Here is an 18,306-nt window from a genome sequence, read left to right as displayed (position 1 = left end):
CTGCTTTGCTTTCTTAATTGCTTGGTTTATTTTATTTTATTTATTTATTTATTTATTTATTTTTTTTTTATCATTTAAATGAGCTATTAAGTTTATTTAAAAGATAAATAACATGTGGTGTTGCCAACTAAGTAATTTCTATTTAACATAAACATGGCGGCAATACATAAAATGAAAAATTTGCGCCCAAGTTAAAATGCTCCAAGTGACATTCTATAATGGAATAATGTCTTGAAAATAATGTTGGAAAAGTGCAATCAATTTTCCAATTTTTGTTAGGTGAAGAATTTGATTTAAAATAGGAATACTGGTAGTCACACAATTCATTTTACATGTTTATGTAGGTGTTGATTCATGTTTAAGTAAATGCCTGTAAATGAATCTCGTTGGACCTTTTTCGAAATCAGGGTATTAAAATTTGCTTTTCCTTGTGATATCTTGATACTTTTTGTGAAGAGCTGGATGGAACCTAATTCATTTTTCGTTTTGGGTTTATTTACATACTCCTATGCACTTGTGTTATGCTCTATAAAACTGAATATATGAACTATAAGGAAACTATTCTTATATTCTGAACCCATTATAAGAATCTGATACTTGAAGAAATATGGATATGAAAATAATTTTTGTACTGTCATCAAAAGATAGTATATCTTTATTCCCATCTAAAATAAATTATCGTATTTATCTTATTTATTTATTTTTTAAAATGCATATACATACTTACCGATTGCAGTAAAGACACACATTCTATAATCCAATGTATTATTTGCTCTTTTCGCTAAGGGGAAATAATTCAACAGATTTCCTGTCTAAGTACAGTTGGCTCTCTGTTTAACGATGCTCTATTTAACGGTGGCTTTTCACAGTCCCACAGTATTTAAGGACTCTTTCTACTTAAGGACGATTTTTTAGGTTCCTTGAAAGTCGTTAAACAGAGAGCAAACTGTATTTGAAAATGACAAAATTAAATTCTGTCTATGGCTTGCAATGCTTTAATAATAATTTTAAATAAATAAAATTTAAAAGCAATTTAATTTTATGCTACTATTGGAAATGATCATTTTTAGAGGTAGTCCAATTATTTTATGCTTCCAGATGAGTCGAATTCTGGAATCTTATTTAATTTATAAATATAGGGGGGGAGAGAGTATGTAACTTGTTTAGTCCATGGATTACTTGGTCTCGAAAGCAATATAAAAGTGTGCATTTCTAATAGATAATCATGCTGATATGTATTGAGCAGTGCAAAAGTGCATTTAAGATTCATATTGTATATTGTACATAAGTGAATTAAAATGTTAATTTAAAAAGCATCAATACTTCATAACTCCAACATTTTTATATGTTAAAAATTTACCATTTCACCTTCTAAATTAAAAACCAATGTCAAGTGGGAGAGTGGATGAAATATTTTATCAATACGGTGTTTTATTTTACATTAAGATTATTTCCCAAACTTTCAGAAAAGAGTCTAGTATATTTTTTAAAAAAAATCCCAGTGGTGTATAAATGTATTTTTTATATACAATAACAGTTTTGACTTATATGTACTGAAACATGGAATAGACATAAATACATTTTATATGAAAATATTCACCCTCTTGTCACATCTTTTCTTTTGAAACATTGTTTTTCAAAAATAGTTTTTGAATATCATTGCTCGGAAATTTTTGCCAAAGTATTATTATGTTCTCAGAACAAATTTCGGCTTCAGCATTCCATTTGGTAAATTATATTTGTGATTATTTCGTTTATTATTTTACTAAATGTACTAGAAACTTTTGTAAAATGCCTACTTTATATGTTAGCTATTTACATATGTTTGTCTTAACCCTTGGTGTCCCAAATGATATTTATTTTCAACTAGCTGTGTCGGCCGGCTTTGCACGTTATGCCTCACAAATAGTTATGTCAAGTGACGCGCACATGCTCAACAATCAGGGTTAAACAAAAAAAAATCTGCAAAATTTCCCTACAGAATGTAAAAAAATAATCAAAAAAGGAAAAATTTAAATCCCCTGATTACAGGAAAAGCCTCAAAACAAAAGCAAGAATTATATTTGGGGTGTTCCCATAGGATATAACTCCATATACGCAATATACTCTCAAACATTTTTTAAACATGTTATGTATATGATCGCATACGCAAATTGTGCATAGTGAATCATTGGGAGTATATCCTCAGAAAAATTGATGGGAACATTACTGAATGCATACATATATATTCTTTTTTTATTTATACACTGTACTCCCAATTATTTGTGCTAATTAATGCAAGTGTGTACACGGATAATCGAAAAACAAGGATAATACAAAAATGACCAATCATGCAGAAAAGTATGTATTATCAGGCTATAAGTAAAGTACACAGTGGTATAAAAAATACAAAATACTTCGGGTTTAATTACGATACTCAACTAATACAAAAAGTAATACATTAGTACTAGTAATGAAATATGCAATAAAATTTGGCATAATTTTTAGCTTTAATTCATTTTAAATTTTTTAATTTAAATTTTTGGGCGCACCGATAATCCGCAAAGGATAATTGGGAGTACAGTGTATTAGTAAGTAGAAAATGAATGTCTAAAAAGTTAAGGAATATTTAACCCTTGAGCATAGCACATGGATGACATTTCATGTTGCGTAGCAGTATAAGTACTAAAATTATTGAAGTTGGTGTTTATCATGGATTTTATTTGTATGTTAAAAATTATTTGTGTTTCTATTTTTAGAAATTTATCTTTCAATTGATAATACTATTTATGTATTGTTATTCTAAAAATTTTACCCAAATTATTTTATTAAAAATAAATTATAATCTTTTTTTTTTCAATAAATATCTTCAAAATTGCTATTTATCTGTATATATACAAGTCTTCACTTACTGTGATCAATTTGAAACACAATAATTTTAATAACAATTGTTAATTGATAACAATAAGCGTATCAAGTGGATAAATTTATCAATTTAAGCCACACATACCGAGTTTCAAAATTTTATGGAAAAAAAAAACCTCACCATATATTTATATATTGTCTAGTTCCTTTAAAATGTAAAAATTAAATAAAATTTGTATTAAAAAAATCAGTTGTTGACAGTCTACAATTTTATTATTGAAATTATTTCTTAAAGTGGATAATTTTTGCAACTACAGACTGAAGAAAAATAATTTAGCATAACCACTTGATAATTGCCTTAAAATTTGTATACACACACAGATAAGTTCTAAAGGTTCTAAAGCTACATAGCAATAGATTGAATTAAACTTTCAAAGTTAGCGTGTAACGGAAAAAAGATTGTTGATACTTTATAATGTGTTAAATCACAATCAAGAAATGTGTACCACTAATGAACTTTGAAATGACTATTTCTCCAGAAATAATTTACTCATCTTTATAACTAACTCCATTGAACTGTGAACAGGCATTTATAGTGCAGAAAAATACGAGTAATATATTACTGTAGTAGTTTCTTACTTATAAAAATTTAAAAATGCATACAATAATGCAAATTATACCAATTTATGTCAGCATTGATTTCTTTTTTCCTTTTGTTTCTTTGAAAAACATTTTGAAGAATCTGAATTTAACAGGAAAATTGTTCTAATGTTTTGCAATTTCTACACAAATTTTGTTGTGTTAGTACTTAAATTTGGGACATAAAGGGTTAAATTTGTGTTATGCGATTTGTTGTGTAGTATTTACATGAGATTGTTTTACAATGTTTTTAAATTTTTAGCATTAGTGGTATTATATACATATTTTATCTGATTTCTACACTTTTTACATATTGATATGAATAGTAAAATATATATATGTGTGTATATAACATTTTAGCTATATCTTTAATCTCTGCTTATAGGTTGTTGTTCAATTTATTGAAACATTTGCTTTATTGTTAGAGTAAAAAATGAGTTAGAGAGAACATGCAGAGCTGCAAGCCAATTTTAATATTTTTTTGCATGTCCATGTTACTATGCACAATAATCAGTCAGATTTTGTATATCTATTTGTATAAAATATGTAATTTCAATGATTAGTGTTTTTATATTGCTTATCTTGCTTAATCATTTAGTTATGGAATATTATAAATTATACTAACAGACATAATGTATTAGAAGTGAGATACCGCTCCTAAGCCAGGGCTAAGACAGAACCACATGCAGTATACCAGACAGCCTGGTTATCACATCCAGAGACAGTTTTGTTCTTATTAGAACTCGCCAGTCTGGAATAGTGAATAACCAAGCCGGAGGCAGACATCATCTCATTGAAGCTGAGAACTCCAACAAACTAGTAGATAAAAGAAATTTATCTCGCCAGCAAGTGTCCATATCGAGGGGTGGTTCGACTCGAAAATTAAGGGCAAAGCTTGGGTATTATGAGTAAGTTTCTGCCCCTAAACCGGGGCTAAGGCACAACCACTGGTGAGATGAATTTCCTTTATCAACCAGTTTGTAGGAGCTCTCAATTTAAATGAGATGACATCTGTCTCCAGCTCGGTTATTCACTGTTCCAGACTGATGAGTTCTAATAAGAACAAAACCGCAGTCTCTGAATGTGATAACTGGGCTGTCTGGTATGTTGTATGAGACATAATGTTATTGATCTTCATTTCCAGGAAAGTTTCTTACATAAAAAATGGCATACACACAGCAAATCATATGCTATTAGAAAAGTGTTATGCATTATTTCTTGCCTTTTCTTCCCTATAATTAGTAATATATACTTGCACATTTATTTTCTCTATTCATAAAAGTAATGCTTGTTTTGAAATTTACTGATTGATCCTTATTTTTTGAGGGACATATCTTTATTATGAAGTGTCCAAATTTAAGGATTTTTGAAAGGAACGTTGACCCTACATTTCAAGTTTTTTCAAAGTTTAAACTGATGTATTTATAAAAATTATCTCATACTATTTGCATATATATCATGGGCGTGTAAAAGGGGGAAAGGGGGCTACAGCCTATTTCCCTGAAGTTAGCTGGATGGCAAATTGTTTAGCCAAAACTTGTTTTCTTACACATTGGGTTATATGTTACACTACTGAACCAACATACAACTTCCATTCCACAAATATTTTTCTATATATGCCTATGATATATATTTTTTATTTTAATAATAAAGTATATTTATTATTTCTGATAACACATGCAAAATGATTGATTATAAATGAAAAATATGAATCAAGTTATAAGAAAAATCAGTGGCGAAAAATAACAATATTTGTGGATTTTTCTCATTACATTTCAATTTAAGAAAAATTGCATGTATATGTTTTTAATATTTTTGATTTGAAAATATCTTTTTCTTTTGTTGTTGTTGTTAATGTAGAACTTAAAGGATTATTTTCTTCCAAAAAAATACTACAAGGGTCATTTTCTCTAAACAGCGCAATTTGAATAGGGCAAAGAATGGCATTCACTGCGACAGGGGAATGACTCTTGAGGGAAATATGCATTTTACTAACGGTATTATAATTTTTGTGGGAAAAGGAAACACTTTTTGTGAAATTTAAAAAGATCCTATGTGGTGGTGTGCAAAAAGTAGTTATTGTGGTCACTTGTTTCCCTTACATGTGACAGGGGAATGACAAAAATTGAAGTTAACTTACATATTGTCATAACTGCAAACAACAAAAATCAATGTCACTAGAGTAAGGAGGAAAAACTCGATACAAACAAGAGTCAATCACTCATTAAGTGATTATTACAAAATTAATTATCAGAGACAGGGTACTGACAGTCATTAAAAATACTTAACAACCTTTAACTTGAGATCACCCAATTATACTTGACTCCATGTATTTTTGCAAAAAGAACCAATAAAGATCATTTCTATAATGAGGCTACAATTCTAAGACTAAATTATGGGTTAATAGAACTATTACCAGATAGGAGAAACATTCATTCCATTCTTCGAGAGGGGCATGGCAAAAAATCAAAGGACATTTTTTTCCAATGTAGTGCAAACTGTGAAAAGTCTTTCTTTTCTATTTTACAACATTGCATAAACGTTGTTAATAAGTTAAACAACAATTTCTTTATAAATATGCATGGCTTCCTGAATCTTTAGAGCTAATTTTGCAGTAAGGTGGAGGTAGGGACACACAGGGGAATGACATTTATCATGTAAAAAAGTTATTTAAATGCGTAATAATAATAGATAGTTTGTTACAAACATACTATACAAACTTTTTTTTACAAACATAAAAGCATGTTGTTAAAGCATTCTGGAGTCAATTTTATTTCTATCCAAGTTAATTTGTTATTTTTGGAGCAAGGACAAGAATTTAGCAGCTAAGAGAAAATGACCCATAAACTCTTTGTAATATTTAATAAATATTTTATGTGAAGAATTTTTTTTTTCTAAATTACAGTATGATCTCACTCATATATGTGACTTCTTTCGTACATTGGTTATACATCAGTTTACAAAAGACTGATTTGATTTTTATGGAGAGACTAATATTTCCCTAATTTCAAACATATAAATGCAAAAATATTTTTAATTAAATTAAATGCACATAATGTTATTCACTCAAAATATTTTAACTTCAAAAAAGCTAATATACCTGTAAAGGTGTTGAAAGCTAACTCTTTAAGCTTTTATTGAAAATACTTAACAGTTAGTGCATTTTACCATCTACTTAAAATTTCAGTGTCTTATATTTATTTGATACATAATAATAAAATTTTTATACAGTACTTTTAATGTTTCTTTTTAAAAATTTAAAGTGAAGGAAAAACTTTTACTGATGTTTTGTACTTTTTGAAATGGTGCTCACATTGGCTTTTATTTAGTTTTTGCCCTATGTTCAGAAAATGCATTTAAATCTTGCTTGGTATAAAAGCAAACTCCGAATCTGTTATATACCTAAATTAAAAGTCCTGTGATTTTTTTTCTTTGTTTCAGTATTGTTTTATTTGCTTGTTTTCAATGTATAAATGTGAAAACATTTCTACATTATTGTACTGAATATTTAATTTAAAATTCTTACATGCATTTGCGGAAACTAAATACTATGTATCTATTGTCATTTACTTGTGTATGAGTTTCCTTGTGTAATTTTGCATTAGCGTATGCAATAAAGTTATTTTCTTTTTAATATATTCCATAGTTGAGTCCTTTCTACACTAGATTAGGGTCATTCTTCAAAAAGTGTAATTTTTCCGTCGCATGCCTTTTATAGTAAAAACTTAAAGGGACAATCCATTCAACAATTTTCTTTAATTACATCAGAAATATATCTATTTAAACCTGCCAACAATATTTTTATATATTTTTGGTTCATAACATGTGAATTCTCACCTCTGTGGCTGTTTGTGTTGCTTAATAACTTGTTTAATTTCAAGTTATATTTATTTATTATTCCTTTCACAAGTGTCTCAAATACTAATTGTTTAAATGTATTTATTTTTTTAATTGTGTTTTAGTTCGTTTTTTGTAGGATAAGGAATTATGTCACACAATGAATTCTCACCTCCGTTACCCAAACACAAAAGGTCATTTCTACTAAACAGATAGCAGTAATGACAACACATTTTATTTCCCATGATACAAGGGAGCCTCCTTGTTTATTTTCAGCCATAAAGAAGTTGTGCAACTTTTGTTAGAAAACCACAAGATGCATTTTGTTTTGAAAACCAAGTGAGATTATTAGCAATTCTCAACTCTGTGAACTTGAATTTCAGGGATGTAAATTAATGTAAAAAAAGAAAAATTCATTTTTCCATATGCTTAACATTTGCAGATTGTAGCAACAAAGAAAAAATTTCCTTCCCTGTAAAATGTACCCATTAGGCCTATATTAATGGAAAATATAATATAAATGGCCTTATCAATCTCATTATTTCTGAAGTGAGCATAAATGAGGGAGGGGAAATACATCAATTTCAGGCAGTCTACAAAAATTATAAATTACCATTTCTATACTATTTTTTAACACAAATTTTAGTTTGAAGGACAACTAAATTTTAAGCTATACTTTAATTAAGAAAGCTTAAGATTAGATCACACCAATCATTAAAAGAGCTCATTGTTTGCACAATTAACAAAATTACTACTTTGACATTAAATTGGCCTCTGTTTTCAAACACTAAACGTTTTTCTCATTTCCCTGAACAAGAAATTTTTTAATTTTTTTTATTTATGAGTAAAATAATAGGAAATTAGCTGGGCCATTTGTTATGGTAACTTCTAGTAGGCAATACTTTCAGGTAAGAATGAAAAAAGAGAGAAAACAAATTTTTTTGAAATTGAAAATATTTTTGTTCAAAAGTTACATTCAATACAGTCAAATCCCGACTTAAGCGATGGATGACCCCTCTCAAGACCAAGACCCCTCTCGTAAGTCGAAATTTCGTGTTGTGGTGAATGGTGTATGTAAAAACTTTTATAAATATACCCAATTATTTTAAACACTTGTAAACACCACCTAAAACTGTTAAAAATCATTTCTCTCAACTATACATTATTGTTTCTTAAATAAAAAGCTGAATTTTTATTTGTATTTAAAATAAAACCGGTTTATTCAACAAAAATACTGCTACAATGCACAAAATCAATGATCAATGGGGGGAAAAGATATAAAATAAACCAGTACGGTACGTAGTGGGTTCCGTTGATAGTAAGGAAAACAAATGCGACTATAGTTGTAATGTATATAAAGTAGATCCAGTAATGATATTTGTAACTTAATAAAGTGAAGATGATGATGATTTATGCTGCTTTTGATCCAACCGTTATTCTTATATATTTTTAAAATAAATAATACACAGTTGTTTCACTTTTTTTCTTTTATAACGTTTCCATCTATGGTAACACCCCTTTTCCTGGTTTCTTAAATTCACAATACAAGAGCAGCTTCCATTTTCATAATTTTTGCATTTTCCTTAGATAATACTAGGTGAACTTTTACAGATTTCCTTTTTTTGACTTTTAATTGTACATGTGGAAGATTCACTCATACCTAATTGTAGTTCTACCTTCAACGCATTTATAGTTGTTCATGCACATAACCTTTAGCATTTCTTTAATTGTCAGAAACTTTCTCTTTTTCTTTCATTTTCACAAACTTTAGATGAAATGGCGCTCTTAGGTGTCATTATATTTCATCAACATTCACATTTAGAATGAAAAAAAAAAAAGGAAAATGAGGAGTATTTGTATAAGCGATGTTCAGACTAGTACGATGTGGGAACTTCCACTCTCCGTGATGCTAAAGGGATGAAGGTCCATTCACAAAAAAAAATTTTTACTAGAAAATAACAAAGCTGTTACTTACACACCAGGATTCTCTTCCGAAAATTCTCGCCTTGCGGGTGAAGAATTCGCATTAGGCCTAAAATTCTTTACTGGTGAAAAAAATCGCGTTATAGCCCTTTCACGTAAGTCGGATCGCGTTGTAGCGGGAGTCGACTGTAACCCATAAGTGTCCCGACGCGCACATATAATACCGTATAACCTTGATTTACCGAGATTCAATTAACCAGAGCCGATTGTTTTACAAATAAAGGTAATATAAATTTTATAAAATGATGAATTTTCAATATGAAAATAAAAATATTTTCTGTAAAATTGTTTTTTTTTTAAATGCATCTTTCAATTTTTAATTTGGCATTGTAAAAAAATTCAATTAACTTTTCTAAAACTTACTACAAGTTATTTTCCTATTTTAGTTTTTTAGCTGTAAAACATATTACTTTTAAAAAGCTCATTTTCATCTTTTGAAAATTGTATTTTTAATTCCTTTTTAAAACTTTGCGATCCTGACAAATGATACAAAGTTTCTATTAACCGAGATTTCCGATATCCGAGGCATTAGCGGTCCCAATTAGCTCAGATAATCGAGTTTCTACTGTGCTGCATATTAGGGATGTGTCGTTCATGAACGAACGAGTCAAAAAGAATGGATCCTTAAAATGAACGGATCCATTCTTTTGAATGGTGAGCAGTTTGGAACATTGTATTGATGCACTTTTGATAAAATCACTTTTTTTTAAAATTATATTCATCTTTAAATTTTTTAACTCTAAATAAATCTCAAATTTCTTTTTTTTTTTCAGTGCTGTTCAATATATTCATTTCGAACCTTTTTACTTTCTGCCTTATCTATATATATAAAAATGGATGTATGTTTGTGGGTATGTGTGTATGTTTCTTATACAAATCCACAGTTTTCGTCGGATTTTTTCCAAATTTGGCACAGAGGTAAATTGTTACTCAGGAATTCATATAGGCGGGTTTTTGGAATTTAAAAAAGATCAGAAGAGGTTCAAGTTTATATTTTTAATCATAAATTGCTCTTTTCGACACGAACAAATTTTTGTATAGTTATGAATTTAGTCTAAATGAAAAGCCCGTAAAAAACTGCCCTAGATGAAGTTTCTTCAAAGATTAACTATTATCGTTAAATTTAGGAACTTTGATTCCAAGCTAATAAAAATGATTTGCAACTTATAACCACTAGGAAATATTTTAAACACAATAAAAACAAAAAGTATCATAAACGACGGCCGTTAATGTCTTTTAGTGACAAGTGAAACGTATGTTTGGTAAGAGAGCCGTAGATGTACGAAATAATTCTGTACATGGTTTCGTAGCCCCAGGGATCCGTTGATGCTGTCCATGGTTCTACTTAATTTGAATATTGTTCAATTAAAAAATCCACAACAGTAAGGGTTGCGTGTAATTTTTTATCAGTGTTTTCCACGTTAATAGCAGAGAAAATACAAACATTAGTATTGTATTAATATTACATTCAAGATTGACGTACTATCTTCGACGGTTTCAGCATTATAATACTTTTATTAAAACCACATCTATTTCCTTCATATGATCCTTACCAAATCAATTTGCAATGTGTAAACTTTCTGTATACTATTCCTTGATTTACGTCGAATCTTTAAGTAATTCAGTTCAACTATAACCAATAACCTAATTCGGTTAAATAGAAGTCGCTCCAGGCTATCAAAGAACATGTATGTTTGTGGGTGTGTGGGAGTGTATGTTCCTTCTACAAAACCAGTTTTTGTCGGATTTCTTCCAAATTTAGCACAAAGGTAAATTGTTGCTCAGGAGTTCATATAGGCGGGTTTTTTAATATATGAAAATAATTCAAAAACCCGCCTATATTATTCTTTTAAAAATATGAATTTTAAAAAGACCCAAAATGGTGTAAATTCATATTTTAAGTCATAAAATTTCTCTTTTCTACACCAACGAATTTGTGTATAGTTATTAATTTTTTCTTAATGAAAAGCCCGTAATAAACTGCCCTAGATGAAGTTTCTTCAAAGATTAATTACTATTGTTAAATTTAGGAACTTTGACTCCAAGCTAATAAAAATGATTTGCAACTTATAATCACCTGGAAATATTTTAAAAGCAATCAAAACTAAAGGTATTCTCAACGTTGGCCGTTAATGCTGACTCGCGACTACAGTAAAGCATGTTTGGCAAGAAAACCAAACGAAATCGGACTGCTGCTGTTAAGCGTTTTTTGAATAGCATCCTGCAAAGCAGGAATGCATTGTGGTCTTCGACGGTTCTACTTACTTTGTATGCTTTCTTTTTTATTTCCGTTGTAGTAATAGCAGAACGAAATTATAGATCAGAATTTCCCACATGAACAGCCCAGAAAATATCAAAACCAGCTCGGTATCAATAGTTCATTCATTATCCATGTACAAGCTTCAACAATTTAATGTTGGATGGTCCTAGAAACCAATCTGCATATGTTCTTTATACTATTATATGATTTACGTCGGATCTTTACCGAATTCGGTTCAACTAAGTTTAATCGCTGAAGGCTAACAAAGAACAAGAGTAAAAAATACTAATTTCGCAAATAAATTGCAAAATAATCATATTTGAGACATAACTATTTTCGATATAGATAGCTTTATGTTACTTGCTCAAGGTTGGTTTCACTCACAAATGTAATTCTTCTTGCTGCTGGGAGGGAGACTAAGAACAATATTTAGGAGAAAGTTTTGAATTAAATTTATGGATTAGAAAAATTTGAATCATTTAAGATTTTAATTTTTAAACTACGTTTCGAAATGTGAAATACATTTCGTGTGCTTTTAAGCAGTGGATAAGGGGAACAAAATATGCAACAAGATTCTGTAAAATGTAAACAAAAGATTTGTCTATTATACAGTTGTAAGTACAAAAAATACATTTATTTTTCAAAAAATTTCACGGCTTGCAAATAATTAAAAAACAAAATCTAACACGGATAGTGACCAAAATGCACACGCCTACTTTTTTCTCTATAACGCAGTTTAATTCACAGTTTTTAAAGAGTTCGTTTAATAACTTCACGTCCACCTACTTCCATTTTTAGTGTTTTACACACCTTAAAATAATGACTGTAATGTACTCAGTGGATCCACTCCCACCTCTCACGACGATTGCATCCCTCTGAATTAAAATTTTGATGTTCTCTAAGAAATACTCTGTCTAAAGCAACAAAGCATACGTGTTCTCTCTACCTGCATCAGTGAGAGATATGTATAACATTTACGGCAAGTATTAGGTCTTAAAAATTCAAACTAGAACTTAAATCTTGACAAATTTTAAATCTTTACAAAACATTAATATTACTGTCTATTTGTCATTTTTACCTACGAAAATAGAAATTTGAGATCAATATAAGAAAATAAAATGTAGCTAATGTGCGTCTTTTTAGACAAGTTACACTTATCCAATTTTACTCTATTGCATGACACTAAATCACTATGGTAAGAACGAGCAGACACATTTGGTAAAGTTTTTTTACTAAGCAAACTTTTTCTGCGAAATGTGCTTGCCTGAAAACATACAAAATAACCTATCACTTGAAACCTTCATTCGAAAAACACCGCCAAAAAATCTGTAACACCGAGTGTTATCGTTTATTAACAGCACAGACTGAATTCTTTATTTTCTGTACGATGGGTTATCTGTTTAGCTTTTGGACATTGAGGATGATTTTAAATTAATCTGAAAATATTGTAACTGTATCCAAGAAGACTATTTTATATACATTTGTGCCTGATAATAGGGATTGACTTTTATTTTTTGGTAAGCTCACGACTATTTCTAAGGAAACATTCAATAATTATTTCCGAATAAAATGTATGTGAAAAAAAATGTTGCATTTTTTGATGTATTGTTGAAAACAAAACCTACAAAGGCGGCACAACGCTTTTCTTTCGAAGCATCACGTGAAAGGTCGTCCCACAAGATGTGCAAATGACAATCATTTGTCTTTGCATTAAGACAATTCACGTACCGCCCGATTGATTTAACCTCAGACAACGTACCAGTGGACACTGCAGAGCCAAAACAATATTCCTCATACTTTTTTGCTTTAAGTTGATGCTACCTTTTCGGCAAATGCTTGATTTTCTGTGTTATTTAAAGTATTTTGAAGATTTGAGCCTAGAAAGCATTGTGAATGTATTTTTTTACGCTTATTTGGATAGAATTCATTCAATTGATTATCCAAAAGATATGTTGCATTAAAAAGCACCCGGGCAACGCCGGGTAGTAAGCTAGTTCTTTATATTTCTTTAACCACTGACGTTCATTCTTAATTTTCCAATGTATCCATCACTAATGTTTTGTGTAACTTGTTTGGGCTACTAACAAAATGTTTGAACTTTCCACCTCCTGTCCACACACTAGCTAAAATTCTTCTCACGCTTTCTGAATCCAAAATTATTTCTAAAAATACCTTTTATCACTTTTCTGGCGATCCTTTTTTTCTTCTATACCATCCCTCCTATCAAAAACCATGATAGGGATGGTATAGAAGACAAAATTTACTATGATTTGGCTTTATTAACTTCACGACTTCCAAGTCGCTTATTTTACATTCAATATCCCGAGATTTTAATAAGGATTACTACGATCTAATTTTCCCCCCATTTAAATGAGTGTTGCGTTTTTTTTTCCTGTTCTCATTGGTACTGTTGAATAACTTTGAAGCTTCTTAAGGTTTAGGTGAGTTTTTATTTTTTTTAATTAAGTTATCCAGTACTCTGGCTAAGCTACCAATATATTTGTTGTTACCTTTTTTGTTATACTTGTCTATTGGTAATACCATATGTACATGTACGTATACAGTGCTGTATCTGGAAAAATATATTTGAAGGAACGCACCTCTCTCTCCTTTTGGGTAGATGTTATGGTTGACAGATGCTTGTTTTGGGGTCAAAAAAGTCAGTTTCTTCAACTTACGCCAATTTTTATTTAAAAATCAGACGTTCTATGATTATAATATTTTTGTTAAGTTTTTGTATATTTAATGTAAAGTTGAAAAACATTTCTTTATTCTTGTGTGTTTTATGTTATACCCTGTTTCCTTTTTTTTCTTTTGTAGTTCTCTCTTATTTATTTCATGATTTACATTTTTTAAAATGTAACCTAAAGTACACATTCAAAATTATTTTTTATCTATTTTCACCTGTCACCATACTACACTTGGAGATGTGATATTTCTATTTCGAATTAGTGCACTATTTTACGTAAGTTCAATTTTGCTAATTTTTTGTAATTATTTTTTTATATAGACATATTTAATAACTTAATTTTGTAAAATACTGAAATGGAAACTGCAATTTTTGGAATGGAAATTATACCTTACCATTTGGCAACTGAGAAACCTCTTACAAAATGAATTATATCCAAACCTGAAGAAGGTTTTTTGATTAATTTTCATGGGTGTATTTTCTTACTTTTAGATGATTTTAGTTACTTTTCCTTCAACTTTTCAGTACTTTGCATTTCTATAACAAGGTTACCTCAGCTTTAGAAAGCAAAAAGTGTGTGGATGTTATTTATATTGATTTTCAAAAAGCTTTTGACAAGGTACCTCATGTTGCTCTTCTCAGCAAACTAGCTGATATAGGAATAGGAGGAAAAACTTTACTTTGAGTTGGCTCACTGGAAGATAGCAAAGAGTAGTTGTGAGGGGAAATTATTCTAAATGGAGTGATGTTTTAAGCGGGGTTCCTCAGGGATCAGTTTTAGGGCCTCTTCTGTTATTATTTTTAAGAATGACATTGATAAAAATATTTCTGGAAACATTAATTGTTTTGCTGATGATGTAAAAGTAATGGGGATTGTAGAGAATGAGGAACAAGTATGACAGCTTCAAGAGGATTTAGATCATATTACTCAGTGGGCCGATAGGTGGGGTATGTCAGTTAATGTAGGGAAATGTCAAGTGCTGCACTTAGGTCATGGAAATAAGCGTATGAGTTACCATTTACAGGGTTCAGTCATTAGTCAGGCAGAAAATGTTATTGATCTGGGTATCTTAATAAATCAGGACTTCAAGTTTAGTCAACAGTGCAGCATTGCAAGTAACAAAGTCAACAGAATGCTTGGGTTTATCAATAGATCTATTTCAAATAAATCTAAGAAGGTTCTTTGGCCTTTTTATAGGAGTTTAGTAAGAATTCATTTGAAGTATGCTGTTCAGTTTTGGTCGCCTTATTTGAAGAAAGATATTTCTGTACTGGAAAGGGTTCAAAAAAGGGTAACTGGACTAGTAAGGGGACTTTCAGATTTAGACTATAATACTAGACTTAATAGGTTTAATATGTATAGCCTGGAGCAAAGGAGAGTCAAATGGGACATGATTCAGTTGTTGAAATTTATTAAAATGAAAGATGTTAATGGATTAAATTTTTGCACAGAAAGCAGAATGAGGAGTCATTGTTTTAAGCTACTTAAATCTCAGGCTAACCTGGAAATCAGGAAAAAGTACTACTTTAGTAAGGTCATGGGCACTTGGAACAGCTTACCGGAAGAGACAGTACTGAGCAAGGTGGTGGATAGCTTTAAGAGGGCCATTGATCTTCATTCGGGACTAATAAATTGACTAGGACCAGCCTAGGTGGGACAAAGAGCCTGTTGCTGGTCGTCACATTTGTATTTGTATTTACAGTAGAACCTCGATTAATCGAGCTTCGATTAACTGAGGTTTCTGTTAACCGAGCCAATAATGAAGTCTAATTTTTGTAGATAGGTAAGCCTTGACAAAGATAAGACGTTTGATTTCTCTGTTGTTCAAGTGTTTTATGCCTTTTTAAAAAACAAAAATGTGCATTTAATAAAATCATGAACTTTTAATTTGAAAATAAAAATATTTTTCGGAAATTTGTTTTTTTTTTCTGTGTTAAACTTGATTGTAAAAATATTTAATTGACTTTTTGAAACTTACAAGTCATTTCTACTTTTAGTTTTTTAATTGTAAAACATTCCTTTTTATATGTTCAATTTCATCTGTTAAGAATATTCTATTGTGTTTTTTATTGATACTTTTTAAAATTTGCGATCCTGACAATTTTTTGTAGAAAGTTTCTATTAACCAAGATTTCGGAGATCCGAGGCAGTAGGGGTCCCAATTGCTCGGATAATCGAGGTCCTACTGTATTTGTAACTAAATTCGCTGTCAGAAGCGTCAGCCATTTTTGTTTCAAAAAATATGTACACAAAACATGTTTCAGTAACTAAATCCACAAATACAATGAATCACCCAAAATTTTGGAAATCAATTGTTCTCCTTTCAAATCATGTACTGCCATCTGTTAACAAAATACAAAAATAAAATAGTCCCATGTCATGCATTACCAGAATAAAAATCAACAATAGGTTTATAGTTTGATGTATGGCATAATTTTAGATTAATCAGCGCTGTATTTAAGAAATAGGTTTTTGGGACAACTATAAACAATGATAACTGTACTCGAACCAGAAGTGGACGGATATTAAGGCGTCCTGCCTATTTAAAAGATTATATAACTTAATCTTAGTTAGCTTTTTGTAGTTAAAATTTTAAATAACTTATTTTCTTAAAAGGGGGGATGTTAGATGTAACTGTGAACCGCACTCAATAGTGAGGCACGTATAGTTGTTTTCCAAATGTTTAAATTATTAGTTGGTTTTAAATAAATGTATTGTGTTGTTTTGTACATGCTTGGCTCCTACTTTTAATATCACTCTGTAAATGAAAAAACCAACTGACAACTTGAGTTTGCATTGAAATTAACAATGATTTCCCCCCACCCCAAAAAAGGCGTGAAACACCCCCTTTGGAACAAACGAATGCAACCAAAAAGGAATGTGCACAACTAGACTCCACTAGGAATCTACGTACTAAATTTCAACTTTCTAGGACATACCATAACTCATGCATTACCCTACAACTTAACTGACTTGCTAAAAGATATGTGTTTAGTAAACCTACAGATCATCTAAATTATGGTTTAGAAAAATTGTGGTAGAAAGCTGAAATGTTATAGGATTTTTATGAAAAATAAAATGCAATTCAAAAGCTTTCAAAATAAACCATTACTTTATCATCAACAGTATATTTATTCGAAATATTGTTTAATGTGATACATAAAGAGCTTCATTAATATGTTTCAATGAAACAGAAAAATACATAATCTTTAAAATTGTAGAGCATTGATTTCAATTACAGACACATACTCTCACATTTTAAGCATTTTAATGAACGAAGCTCTTTAATGCAATAACTACATTGATCAGAAATAATGAATAATAATGTATTCACTAGAACATAATAAAAGATAATTTTTTACTGATGTGAGTGATCACCCCAAGTACGATTTGAATTAAGGTGTCCTAAGTGATCTGCTATTGTCCTGTCTTTCAATGGTTTCAAAGGTGGTTTTACTTTGAAGAACACTTTTTCCTGGGGAGTACTGTGTTTTTCCAAATACAATTTTTCATCTTCTTCATTGACATACGGATTGTTCAGATACATCATAACTTCTTCTTCATACATCATTCTTTTCCACATCTCCAAACGATCTTTCTTTGTAACAGGAGGGACAAAACGATGTTTACCTATCCAGATATTACCTGGTATGCCTTTGACAAATTTGTAGGCACACAAAATCCCGCTGATTCGCATTATGATCCTTTTCAGAGCAGTAATCTACAACTTGAGTCACTGTTTATTGAAAATTTCAATAGCAAATGATCGAGGTTATGTTTTCTTTTTCAGGATAGACTTGTATTACGTTTGGCTGCTGCGATCCTCAGACAAGGATAACTTTATGCTACGAGTTTCTCCTCTTCTGATAAAGCTAAAATATTTCTTCCATGCTTACCAGCAATGAACAAAATATGAACAAATGGGTACATTATTTTAAAAATTATCTAATATACTGATAATAGCGGTGAATTTCACTGTAATAGACTTAGCATTCTGAAAGATTTAAATTTAAATGTTAATATTGAAAGCTCATGACCGTAATGCTACTGAAC

General features: G+C 30.1%; 1 protein-coding gene across 1 annotated transcript; it reads right to left on the bottom strand.

Annotated features, from left to right (window-relative positions):
* Window positions 1-17,382: 17,382 nt before the first annotated feature.
* LOC129230048 (ribosomal protein 63, mitochondrial-like) lies at window positions 17,383-18,060 on the bottom strand. The gene has a single exon (XM_054864433.1). The coding sequence runs from the start codon at window positions 17,948-17,950 to the stop codon at window positions 17,612-17,614; it is 339 nt and encodes a 112-aa protein (XP_054720408.1). The 5' UTR covers window positions 17,951-18,060; the 3' UTR covers window positions 17,383-17,611.
* Window positions 18,061-18,306: the final 246 nt, after the last annotated feature.

This window comes from Uloborus diversus, chromosome 9 (assembly GCF_026930045.1).
Source record: "Uloborus diversus isolate 005 chromosome 9, Udiv.v.3.1, whole genome shotgun sequence".
Classification (NCBI taxonomy): domain Eukaryota; kingdom Metazoa; phylum Arthropoda; class Arachnida; order Araneae; family Uloboridae; genus Uloborus; species Uloborus diversus.
Note: the sequence above shows the minus strand (reverse complement) of the source record. Positions and strands in the feature narration are given on the sequence as shown.

Excerpts from the sequence above, each read along its gene's own strand:
- LOC129230048 (XM_054864433.1), bottom strand. The coding sequence starts at position 17,950 with ATGCGAATCAGCGGGATTTTGTGTGCCTACAAATTTGTCAAAGGCATA.